The sequence below is a fragment of the Microtus ochrogaster genome, unplaced genomic scaffold (genome assembly GCF_000317375.1).
Source record: "Microtus ochrogaster isolate Prairie Vole_2 unplaced genomic scaffold, MicOch1.0 UNK25, whole genome shotgun sequence".
Classification (NCBI taxonomy): Eukaryota; Metazoa; Chordata; class Mammalia; order Rodentia; family Cricetidae; genus Microtus; species Microtus ochrogaster.
In genome coordinates, this window is record NW_004949123.1 from 2,241,361 (window position 1) to 2,253,359 (window position 11,999).

The 11,999-nt window shown below is 44.7% G+C and overlaps 1 protein-coding gene across 1 annotated transcript in view; it reads right to left on the reverse strand.

The window, feature by feature from the left end:
• Positions 1 to 8,921, reverse strand: part of Fam102b (family with sequence similarity 102 member B) — a 61,677-nt gene extending 52,756 nt beyond the window's left edge. Inside the window, exon 1 of the mRNA XM_005367909.3 lies at positions 8,496 to 8,921. Coding sequence (XP_005367966.1) covers positions 8,496 to 8,632 — 137 coding nt within the window. The 5' untranslated portion in view covers positions 8,633 to 8,921. The remainder of the gene's footprint in view (positions 1 to 8,495) is intronic.
• Positions 8,922 to 11,999: the final 3,078 nt, after the last annotated feature.

Here is an 11,999-nt window from a genome sequence, read left to right on the forward strand (position 1 = left end):
CTTACTAAGATACTTGGTGATCTCAGTATGGAAAAAAACTCAGTGGAGTTTGAAAACAAAAACATAATATTAACAATGCTTGGTGGTGCACACCTTTAATCCCAATACTTGGGAGGCAGAGGCAGGCAGCTCTGGTCTACATAGTGAGTTCCAGGCCAGCCAGGACTACATAGTGAGACCCTCTCTCTCTCAAAACAACAGCAACAACAAAACAAAACAAAAACCCAAACAAATATTGGTTATTTTTTATATTTGTTGAGCTTTCTCACCTTAAAAATCACTTAATGCAAAGAAAGGAAGGTTGGTAATATAAAGCACAGACGTTAACAACTTGTGGAATTCACCGGGTGGTGGCACATGCCCTTAATACCAGCACTTGGGAGGTAGAGGCAGGTGGACCTCATGGTGTCCAGAGCTAGTTCCAGGACAGGCTCCAAAGATACACAGAAAAACCCTGTCTTGAACCCCCGCACCCCAAAAATCCTTGTGAAATTCAATAACTCCATTTCTATATATCAATCTTAAATAATAGCAGATGTGTATTATGTTGGTTACAAAGATGCTTACTATAGTTTATAAAATTATTAATAAAAAGGATACAAGATAATTATTTCAGAGGGGTGATGGGGAACCTCCTTTAGCCAATGGCCTTTGAGAGGCTGGACCAGGTTGGGCGTGGCCTTGGGTACCAAAAAGCCCGTGGGACCGCCCACTTGCTCTCTTGCTCCTTGCTTGTTATACCTGGATGTTGCATTGTTCTAAATTTTTATTGTGATCCTTGAGCTTTTAATAAAGAACCCCTATTATACCCTGTTTGGAGCTAGTGTGGGATTATTTGACTTGGGTCCCCCCCCCCCATTTGACGCACTTTTCTTTCATCTAGTGCCCAATGTGGGGCCACGTCCATGCTTACCAGGATCCATCCCCACCACACTCCCAAATCGCCAGCCCTTGCCAGCCCGGGCACGCTTCCTGCCTCTGCCTCTCCTGCAGGGACCCAGACCTCCCCACGTGCAGCACGCCACTGCAACCCTTTCCGTGTACAAAATTGCTTTAATTATCCTTAATAACTACTCTTAATTTGTTAAACAAAACATATTTGTCAATATCTAAGCAGACAAGAGCACGGGCTGCTTGTATCGCTCCTCCGCCACGTGGCTGCAACCACAACCCCTGCTGGCCAATAAAGATTATTACACCTCCACAGAGAAACCTTGTCTCAAAAAACCAAAAAAAAAAAAAAAAAAAAAAGATTATTACACCTGCACCAATTCTCTAAAATTGCCTAAGGACAGTAAGTAAATTGATAAATTTAAAAGTTATATAATAACCGACAATATTATCATTCAAAAATTTAACAATAATTTTATTTATGCTATGGATGGTATTCTACAAGGCTTATATGATTTTCCTTATACATCCACTTATTTAATTTTAAAAATTAGCTTTTTTTCATATTATATCCTTGAAAAATGGTTTAATAACAGAGCCAAACAACTAGCTAAAAAATTGATACCATTAAAAATAACATTAATTTGACAGACAAAATTCAATCCATGTCAAAGGGTGCTAAAATATTATCTTTATTTAAATTAGGATAATAAGTAAGCTTACTCACACTAATAATAATAATAATAATAATAGTGAGTAATAGAGTGAGCTATTATTTATAGACAAGTTCATTGGAATAGATTCTTGTATATTGATACAAATTCAAATTATATTTGTTATATTGAATATACTATTTCTATTTATAGTATTTATAAACCTATGAAAAGTTATTTTGTCAGATTGTATTCATGAATATTTCTACCTCTGTTTAAAACATTTTGTATATTGATACAATTTTAGGATATATTTATCATATTACATTATACATTTCTACCTCTGATCAAGATCCTTATACCCTGTTTCGATTTTGAGATCATTGTCCTCATTTGCTGCATGGTTGTTTAAAATTATTTAATATTCTGATATGAAGTCTTAGTCTTTAAGCTATATAGGTATTAAGTATTATAGGTCAATAGTCATCCATGTTTGTCATACTTATAGTTAGACTAATCAGGTTCTTTAGATACATAAAGATTGTATTCTGCATGGAAAGATAATCTTCAACCACTTCAAAGCTGTAGAATATGGCATTTAAATAACTTAAGGTTCTGTTGACGTGAGACACGATTGCTCCTGGCAGCACCAATGTATTCCTGAGAGAATGTTGAACACTGAAGACACTCCACTTGGAGCTTGTTTCTTCTTGGCAAAACTGGTCTTTGGGCAAGGAACAGCCTATGCCTTGACCACTGACAAAGTGCATGGTGTCAGGACTGGGCAAGCAAGATACAAGAGAAAAGACTGCCAAACCTTGCCAAGACAGGGTAAGATGGTTTTGAAAAAAATTCTTGCCTCTGAAAATGGTCTGTCAGTTACTCTAGGCCTTAGCTAAAGTTGGTTGCTCCAGTATTGCAAATGAGAATTTGGGTGATTGCCCGGGTAGCCAGTTGTCTCTGTCATTTGTTGCACATTTTGGAAGTTGTTTGGTTGCACTTCCTGCTTACTCAAGTAATATTATCTCCCTTCTCAGGCCTTCGATGGGGTTAAAGACTAGACAGTAGTAGTTACTTTCCTCTCATGACTTAGCCAAGCCATTTCTGCTACAAGATTTAAACTCCTTAGGATAAAATAAAATAATTATTAAACTATTTAGCATATGTTTCTTGTTTATGCTGGTTGTAATTCTAATCTTTATACGTGCTATCTGTTCTTATTATATATAGTTTTGTATTGGGTTTGGAACTCTCTTTTTTAGACAAAATGCCTTTGAGAGGGTAGACCAGGTTGAGTGTGGCCTTGGGAACCAAGAAGAAGCCTGCTGGACCACCCACTCGCTCTCTCACTCCCTGCTCCCTACACCTGGATGTTGGATTCCATTCCTATTTCTCATTGTGATCCGTGAGTAAAATCCTCTAATAAAGAACCCCTTATTATACCCTATTTGGACCTAGTGTGGGGTTATTTGATTAGCGTTCCCCCCATCTGATGTGCTCCCCTTCAGAGGGGTTTAGTTCAATCATTGGAATATAATAGGATAATATGTAGCTATTTGAAATATTTTGTATTGACTATTACACTACTGAAAGAGTAACTGAAAATATATTAGGTACAGCAAGATCTTATTTCAGTTCAAAAAGATCAGTGGCCAGGCTTGGTGGTATGGGCCTTTAAATACCGCTGATAGGTATGGGTTTTTTTTTTTTTTTGTGTGTGTGTGTATGTGTGCACATATAAGGACCGATGATGGTATATACCAAAATATTAACAATGGTGGTAAGCTTTGCATGGTTCATTTATGGGCAATATTTGCTATTTTTGCTTCTCTAAGTTTTCCAATATGAAAACATTTTTACTTTTTCCATATGGCAAAAATTAACTAAAAAGAAGGACACATGTGCAGGCAATTAAAAACTCAAAAACAAAGATGTTCTCTGGCAAAAAGAAAAAAGAGATCCCTTTAGCTTGTTTACAGAGTCAGAGATCCAGTACACAGATGTGTTCGCTAGCTTCCCGGACACTCCCTGAATTCACATGGGTTTTTTTCCACAAGCTCATGAGAAACTTGGCAGCTTCCGTAGTTACCAACACAAACACATGTAACACACATGCACACATGTGGAGACAAGGCAAACTGGGAGATCACAGGTATGTAGGGAGATTTGCTTCCCATCCTTCCTCTGTTCAAATAGGCCAGAGTTAAACACGTCCTCACAACCCCGAAGTTTTAAAAGTGATTTACATGCTTTCCTAAGGAGCGGTCTGGAAAGATTCAAATAATACGTTTTTCTGAAAGGTCTTCAAAAATAATTTATTAGGCAGCCCTTGGCTCGGCTGAGTGGACCGTTACCACAGTGCATTGTATTTCAAATGTTTTGCTGACTGTGGTGAGACCTAGCCGCTTGCCTTAGCCATTTTTAGTATCACTGATTCAAAATAAAGACCTTCATATTGCCTCTTTTTACTGATTAAACCTTCAGAGGAGAGTCTAGATCCTTCTAAAATTCATTTTCAGCCATCATCTACAAACAAACAAAGCAGTGTACGGGAATTAGAACGGGAAAATAAGCAGGATAGTATGGCTCCAAGGGGCCAAGAATATAAAAAATCCACATAGCAAAACAACTGTGCCTTTGATCAGTTGGAAGGCCCATTGTCATCTTAAATGTAATAGAGGAAGCAAACAACTTAACTCCTCATATCTCCACAGCAGTGGTTCTCAACCTTCCTAACGCTGCCACCCTCATGAGGGGACCCCCCCCCCGCATACAATTATTTCATTGCTCCTTTGTAACTGTAATTCTGCTACTGTTATGAATCATAATGTAAACACCTGATATGCAGGATATCTGAAATGCGAACTCTGTGGTGGTCAAGACCCACAGCGTGAGAAGTGCTGTTCTACAGCTATGGACAATGCCCCTGCTTCCAAACCAAAGAGCATTTCCTCAACTTCCCTACTTCTGTCAATGGCGCAAGGAAGGCATCGGCCACTGCATCACCAACCACCAGTGACCGACATGAAAAGCCTGCGCTCAGGTCCTCACCAGACCCAGGTAGCTCTCACAGTCTCTCATTGGTCTCCCTGTCTCTAATCTATCTATTGCCACTTGAATCCAAACAGGAGCAGGCTGCCGGCCAGCTTAAATTCCACTTTAATCACATTACAGGGCTGTTCAAGAATCCTGGATTGAATCCTATTCTTTGAGCAGGGAAATCCTATAATGTTATTTGGAGCCCCTTTCTAATATTATCTTGTGCTTCTGCTCAGATGAGCTCTCTGCCATTCAGCTGCTGTAGCACCAGCCCTATTAATGGCTTGCTCAAGCTGTCCTCCCACCTCACTTCCTCCTCGGTGCAAACTCGCCCTCTCGGCATGTTCAGCTGAAATACTAAAGCAGCTTGCAGCAAATATTGCAGCCGGGAATACAAGCCTTTTCTTCTTGAAACTCACATGGCCTCTGAGCCACCGATAAAGCAGAAAGCCATATGTCTCCTACTGTCCAGCCAGCAAACAGCTATGATCTAATTTCGTTAATTGGAGGTAATTCCCTCGTGGACCCTTGTATTTGCTTTGCTTCTCACATCCCTAGACAGAGAGCTAGGAATCTGCTATGTGCTCAAGTGATACTTGGTGAGCCATGAGATGAACTGCTTGCACGTTTAGCTTTTGAGCAAAGCCAAGTTGTGTGTGTGTGTGTCTCTGTGTGTGTGCGCGCGTGCTATGTAACCTTCTGTGCATCTACTAAAACTCTTCTCTAGAGCTGGCTCAGAGGTTAAGAGTTTTGACTGCTATTCCAGAGGTCCTGAGTTCAGTTCCCAGCAACCACATGGTGACTCACACCCATCTGTAGTGAGATCTGGTGCCCTCTTCTGGCAGGCATGCATGCAGTGGAACACAGTATACAAAATAAATAAATCTTTAAAAAAGAAAAAGACTCTTCTCCAATACTACAGATATGATTTTTGTATGGGGTCTCTAAGACCACGCTTAGGGCTTGGGGATTCCTTAGGGTGCAGCGGACTCAGCACACGGCCGTACTCACTGCTGCAGACACTGCAGTTCCTGGATGCACAGCAGAATCAGGCCACAGCTTCTCTCACATTGGACTGTGGCAATATGCTGTCTAGCAGGGACACTCGTGAGGTGTAATAGGACTGGCGGCTTAGGTGACTGTCCTCTGTTTAGTCGGACTAAAATTCTAGGCTCTCAGAAGGCTTTTAGCATGAATCACACGGTTTGTACAAACAGACTAAGCGCAGTAAGCCATGCTCATCATCCAGGCAAGACAATTACGCCACTAATCAAAGATAATCTTGTCGGCAGGCCTTTCAAGGTGGCGGTCTTGAGCCGGCTTCAATTCTTCTACTCAGGAGTCATTTCATATCGCTAGGGGAGAAATGTTAGTGCCAATCATTTCTGATTCACTAAGGTCCCCTAGAATGATTTTTAAAATTAAAATCTAGCATTCGGAGCTGTATGGTCTAGGGGCGGCACATAAGTTTGATAGTTCAGGCTTTCTATTTCGCCCTGTAGAGGAAGGTATCTTTTTTCTTAATTGATGAGTGTGAGTGTGAGTGTGTGTGCGTGTGCGTGTGTGCACCTGTCTGTCTGTGTGCATGCTCAAGTTTATGTGTGCATGTGTGTTTTAAGGCTGTCTCATGAAGTCCAGGCTTGCCTCCTTCTGCTTCTACCTTGCGTTCTGCAAGAACTCAGGTCTGCACCAATATAGCCAGCTCATGGGATCATTCCTAAGCCAATGCTTTGGTACTTAGGATAAAGGAATTGGTGAACATCTAAGCAAACACAACTTCTTCATCACTGAACGCCAAAGGACCACAGCGTTTCAGGGACACTGTCCTATGCAGTCCTCAAGACAACCCCCAAATCACTGACTATCTCAGTTTTCCAGTTTTTACCTGTGAACACCTAAGTAAGCCCATGAAGTTTTCTCTTGACAAAGCCAGATTTTAGCTGGAGGAAGAGTCTGTTTAACACCAGGCTTCTTGGCTTCTCTCCCCATCCCCCTGCTGAGGATAAATCCGGTTATAATCCTTGCATCTTAAATTATTAGGAAGCTGCCTTCAGGAACTCTTCAACAGCACACAGACCAGCATCTTGGATTCCCTGATCAGACAGGAGGGGGTCTTGGGAAGGTATGCTTCCCAAGACTCAATTCATTTCCTTAGAAAATAAACTGTCCACTTCATCGCCCCGCTTAGGGTAGTAAATAAGAAAGCATGTTTAAAAGACCCAGTGGACTTGTTTACTGGGAAAATGGAAAAAAAAAAAGGCCTGCTTTTGATGACTAACAGGCTTGTGAGAAGAAGCACGCCAAAGCCAAAGCAACACTCCAGGCAGAGGAGGTAGAACAGAAAGAAGGGTGAAGAGCCGGGTTCTGGCCACCAGGTGTCAGCACTGTGCCAGAAGCTCAAGCCCAGCTGCTCCAGGCTGGGGGAAGGGGATAAACTTTGAGGCCTCAGGGTAAGGCTGTCACTTGACCCCCATATGACGTTCAGGATTGGCTTAGGCTTCTCCATCCCATACACTATGTATACACACATATATGTTTTTGCACAGTTCATTGTTCTTTGACAGGAGTGTTAAAATGGTTGTGATATAATCATTTAGCCGAATGCCCACAGATTTGTCATTACAGTTTAATATTAAAGATTAACCTTGGTGGACTTTTATTTTGTAATTTTGAGGATCAGTAGCGCCTGAGCATCTGTTCATTAAGCAATCAGGCGTTTTCTGGCCTCCATAGGTTTCCTTAGTGCCACAGAAGGTGATTTTCTGGCTTCCACCCACAACCCATTGACATTATCTCCTTTACATTATTAATCGGATGGTAGATGAAAACAATATTTTTAGTGTAAAAATTAAGTACATGTAGACAGAATATGCATTGGCGATTAGCCCTTCTCCTTGGCTTTGAGAACTTAAAAATTCATTCCAAAACTTCTTCTAATTTTCTGTCTTCTTGTAGAAAAACAAACACCTAAGGCTAAACCTGTGAATGCCTTTAATTTACTCAAGGAATCCTGCCACACATGGCCGCATTCTGTCACCGCTGAAGGATTCTCCCACAGTGCCTAGGGGCTCATTTCAAAATGAGGACAGGGTCTGTCTGGGCTTTCTTAATTCTTTGTTTTTCGAGACAGGGTTTCTTTGTAGCTTTGGAGTCTGTCCTGGAACTAGCTCTTGTAGACCAGGCTGGCCTCGAACTTATAGAGATCCTCCTGCCTCTTCCTCCCGAGTGCTGGGACAAAAAGTATGCACAACCACCGACCGCCCAACTGGGCTCTCTTATTTCTAAGTCCTCCACTTTGAAACGCACCCGCGACACCAGAAGATGGGTAATTGAGAATATCAACTCATCAAATGGACACAGAGCTCTTAGGCAAGCCAAAGACTACAGCCTCATCTGCCAGGAACACTTGAGTCAAGTCAAGCCCGACCAGGCGTAACCCAAGTCCTCCCCTGGCCTGACTGTCCTAAGTCACAGGAATTAATGTCAACCCACAGACAGTTCCGAGTGGGCGCTCTTGGAACTGGAACCGTTTGGGTCATTTTTGCTTCTCAAAGCTTTAAGTTCTAGCTTGTATTGTGCAAATATGGGAATGTCTTCAGAAAAACCAGAAGCATCCTCTCCCCTGTGTCTCAATCGCTCCCATTCCTAGAGAACTGGGAGGAAAACAGACATCAGGGGCCACCTGGAGTCAGGAGAGCCTGAGTCAAGGCCAACCAGACCAACCCACTGAGAAGCACTCAAAGCCCCCACTGAGCTCAGGTTCGTCCCCGGAGGACGATGAGCTCACTGGGCTGGCAGCTAGGCAGAGCAAAGGGGCCAAGCAAGCAAAGGGGATGGATGCTGGCCGTGCAACAAGCCCGTGCCGGCCGGCGAGCGTGCGAGCGCGGGAGAGCAGCTCGAGAGACCCGTTACCTGGAGGACTCGGCGGTGAAGCTGCCGCCGTCCAGCAGCCGCATCTTGCAGAAGAGGACCCCGTTGACGAAGGGCACCGAGGAGAGCTCCTCCAGCTCGAAGTCCACCTTAAACTTAAACTTCTTCTTCTTCATCATCTTGAGGGCCAGGCGCCGGCGAGCGGGCTGAGCAGACGGGAGCCGCCGCCTCAGCTCGGCCGAGCCTCGGATCCGCCCAGCTCCATGGCCGGGGCCGCGAGCAGCGCGTGGGGGCGCGGCCGGGGGGCGCCGCGAGCCGGCGGGAGCTGGGGCCGCCTGTGGCGGCGGCAGCCCGGACCGGAACGCACCGGCGGCTGCAGCGCGGGTCCCGGCCGCCCGCCAGGAGCGCTCGCCTTGCAGCTCGCCCGGGGAATGGGCGCCCGTTCGCTGCCGCCGCCGCCGCCCGTCTGACTGAGAGCAGGGAGAGGCGCCCGCTGGAAGAACGGTCGCCGCCGCCGCCTCCGGGCCCGAGGCGCCCCCTAGCGGCCGCGGCCTGAAGCGCAGTCGGCGCGGAAGCGGGCGGGCTGGCGGCCGGCGGAGGGCGGAGAAACTCCAGTCGGGCGCACGCCGGGCGGGGGAAGCTGGGGAAGCTTACACGCGACGGCAGTAAGCTCGTCACGCCTCCCGCGGGTTAAAAAAAGACAAACCCAGCCGAAAAAGCTTCCTTCTGCAGCTTCCTCTGCGCCTTTCCTTTCTGGGTTTGCACCGCCCCTTTTCTTCCCCTCCCCCCGTGATTTCATGGCCTCTGAGTTGGCAGAGAGAGACAAATGGAATCCCAAACGTTACATTTTCTTTAGGGACTCTAAATTCGCTAAATTCCCTGAAACATTAGAGGAAGATTAAGTAGGGGAAAGGAGAAGGTTAAAATGTGTTGTGGGCGCATCAAGTGCCCAAACACGGGGCTGTGTCCTGTGTTTCCTCTCTTTGATACCTTGTTTATTTCATTCTTGTCACCCAGGAAAAGGACTAGAGGAGTTAAAATATTTCCCCCTTTAAAATCTGCCCATTCTGTGACCTATTAACACATGAAGTCAGACTCTGAAGGCATGCGTAAAAGAAGTTCTCCTTAAATGAATCACACACACACACACACACACACACACACACACACACACACACACAGAGAGAGAGAGAGAGAGAGAGAGAGAGAGAGAGAGAGAGAGAGAGAGAGAACATATAGTATCTATTGTTAAAAATCTATGTTGTTAGCCTAGCTACATAATGTTTTCAGGGGAATTGTTTGTTGTTATTTATTGTGGTTCGCTTGCTTTGTTTTTCAGTCAGAGTCTCTAGCCCAGGCTGACTTCAAACTCCCGATATAGCCAAGGATGGTGTTGAACTTGTGATCCTCGTGTTAGGATGATAGGAATGTGCCACCATACCAGGTTTATGCAGTTCTAGGGATCGAACCCAGGGCTTTCGTGCATGTTAGTAAGCAACCTCACTGAGCTATACCTCCAGCCTGGTCCTTTTAATCATTGGAAAGACGTAATCGAAAAGATTCTTCTTTTTAGATCACTCATTTAGTCATTTTTTTAAAATTCAATTTATGTATCTGGGTGTCTTGCCTGTGTGTGTGCCTGTGTACCACGTGTGTGCCAGGTACCAGGAGAGGCCAGGAAAGAGTGTCAGATCCTCTTAAAGTGGAGTATTAACCTGGAAAATGAATCAGCGCCCTTTGGAACTGCTGTGCCATCTCTGCAAGCCCACTCATGTTTTTAGTCATATAAATTTTCTAATTGTCTAAACTGTTAGTCGCTAGCTAGACTCCAGGATCAAAACCCTAAAACTGCCCTTACGAATTTTAGAGTCCTGAGGTGGTCATGATGGGTCACTGGGTAAAGGAACTTGCAGGCTATCCTACGACGTGAGTTTGATTCCTGGAACTCTTCTGGTGGAAAGAAACAACTACCTAATCCCACAGGCTGGCTTCTGACCTCCACATGTTCTCTGTGAGGCATGCACACCCACAATAAATATGTTTTAAAAACTTTAAAAGGCAACACTAGGATGCAGTGCATTGTCAATGGGCCAAGCACCTTCGACCCGGAGAACCCATGTAAAAATGCAAAGAGAACCAGCCTAGCATAGTTGTCGGTGAGTCCCAAATGCCACCATGACATGTAGGCTTCTATGTACACACATCTCTGTTTCTCTCTCTCTCTCTCTCTCTCTCTCTCTCTCTCTCTCTCTCTCTCTCACACACACACACACACACACACAAACAATAATACCTATCAACTTTTAAAAGACAAAACTCAAGACAGAGGAAAATATAGAACTAAATTCAAATGAAATAGAACTTAGAGGAGAAAGTAATGAATTTAAAGAAACCAACTTTATGAACTTTAGAGTAGCTAGGATTTGGGAGAAAGTGGGAGACATTCCAGGTGAAGAAACAGACTCAGACAGGGCGTAACATTTGGGCGCGGGACTTTGGTAGTGGAAGCATGCTCTCCCGTGGGACTGGAAGACGGGAAGGCATGGATTGTGATGCTGCTAACTTGCAGGAATAAAGGGACTGAGCATCGCGAGCTAGAGAGCAGGCTGGGGACAGAGGACATAATGAGTATCTGTGCAGTTTGCAGGGAGCGAGGTTGAGCCTCGGTGCCTGTGAAAGGTTAAGGTTGAAAATATGCATTTGGGAATTGTGGTATTCGCCGATGGCAGAAGCCCAGAAGGCGGGCAAGAAGGAGTTGCTCTGGAGAATATTTAATGGGCAGATGGAGGAGGAGGTGACTGTGAAGGCGTCCAAGAACAAGCGGCCCGAGAAAGAGATTGAGAGAGATGGCCTGAGAGCCAAGAGCTTGAACCTTGTAACATTAGCTATTAAGATCTCCTGGGGTATTGGGTGAGAGACGGGAGGCTTCCTGGCAAGCTCCAGGTTCAGCTAGAGACCCTTTCTCATTGGTGAATGATGTGGGCCTCTGGCCTACACACACACACACACACACACACACACACACACACACACACACAGAGGGAGGGAGCGAGACAGAGGCTTGCACATGTGTGTACTGCAATCCTGGAGAATTTGGGTTAAAAAGCCGTCACAAGGCTGAAGAGCTAATAGGTCATCGGTTACGTTAGTGAGAGACTTTTCCATAAAAGATGCTGGCAAAGTGATATTAGCATGGTTTCACAAGTGAGTAGATGGTAGTTAATAGGAAGGATGACTAAAAGGGCCTCTTTTTTTCCTTTTCTTTACTAATTTTTGTCATTGAATGAGAGGCGGCGTATGTCCAAAGAGGGTTCAAACTGTCCAGCAATATCCAGGAACTTTCTGGCACTTACTGAGTTCCTATCATATGTCAAGCGCTTTATAGATCTGAGATGAGCCCCAGAGGCTGGCGACATCCTATGGAGGGTGTAGGATAGCAAGCAGAGGCTTGTAGTGCAGTGTAACATCTGTCTGTAAGTGATGGAGAGGGAGGTTGCTGGGATAGACCATAACACCGTGCAGCCACGTTCAGTGCTTTCTGGGGTT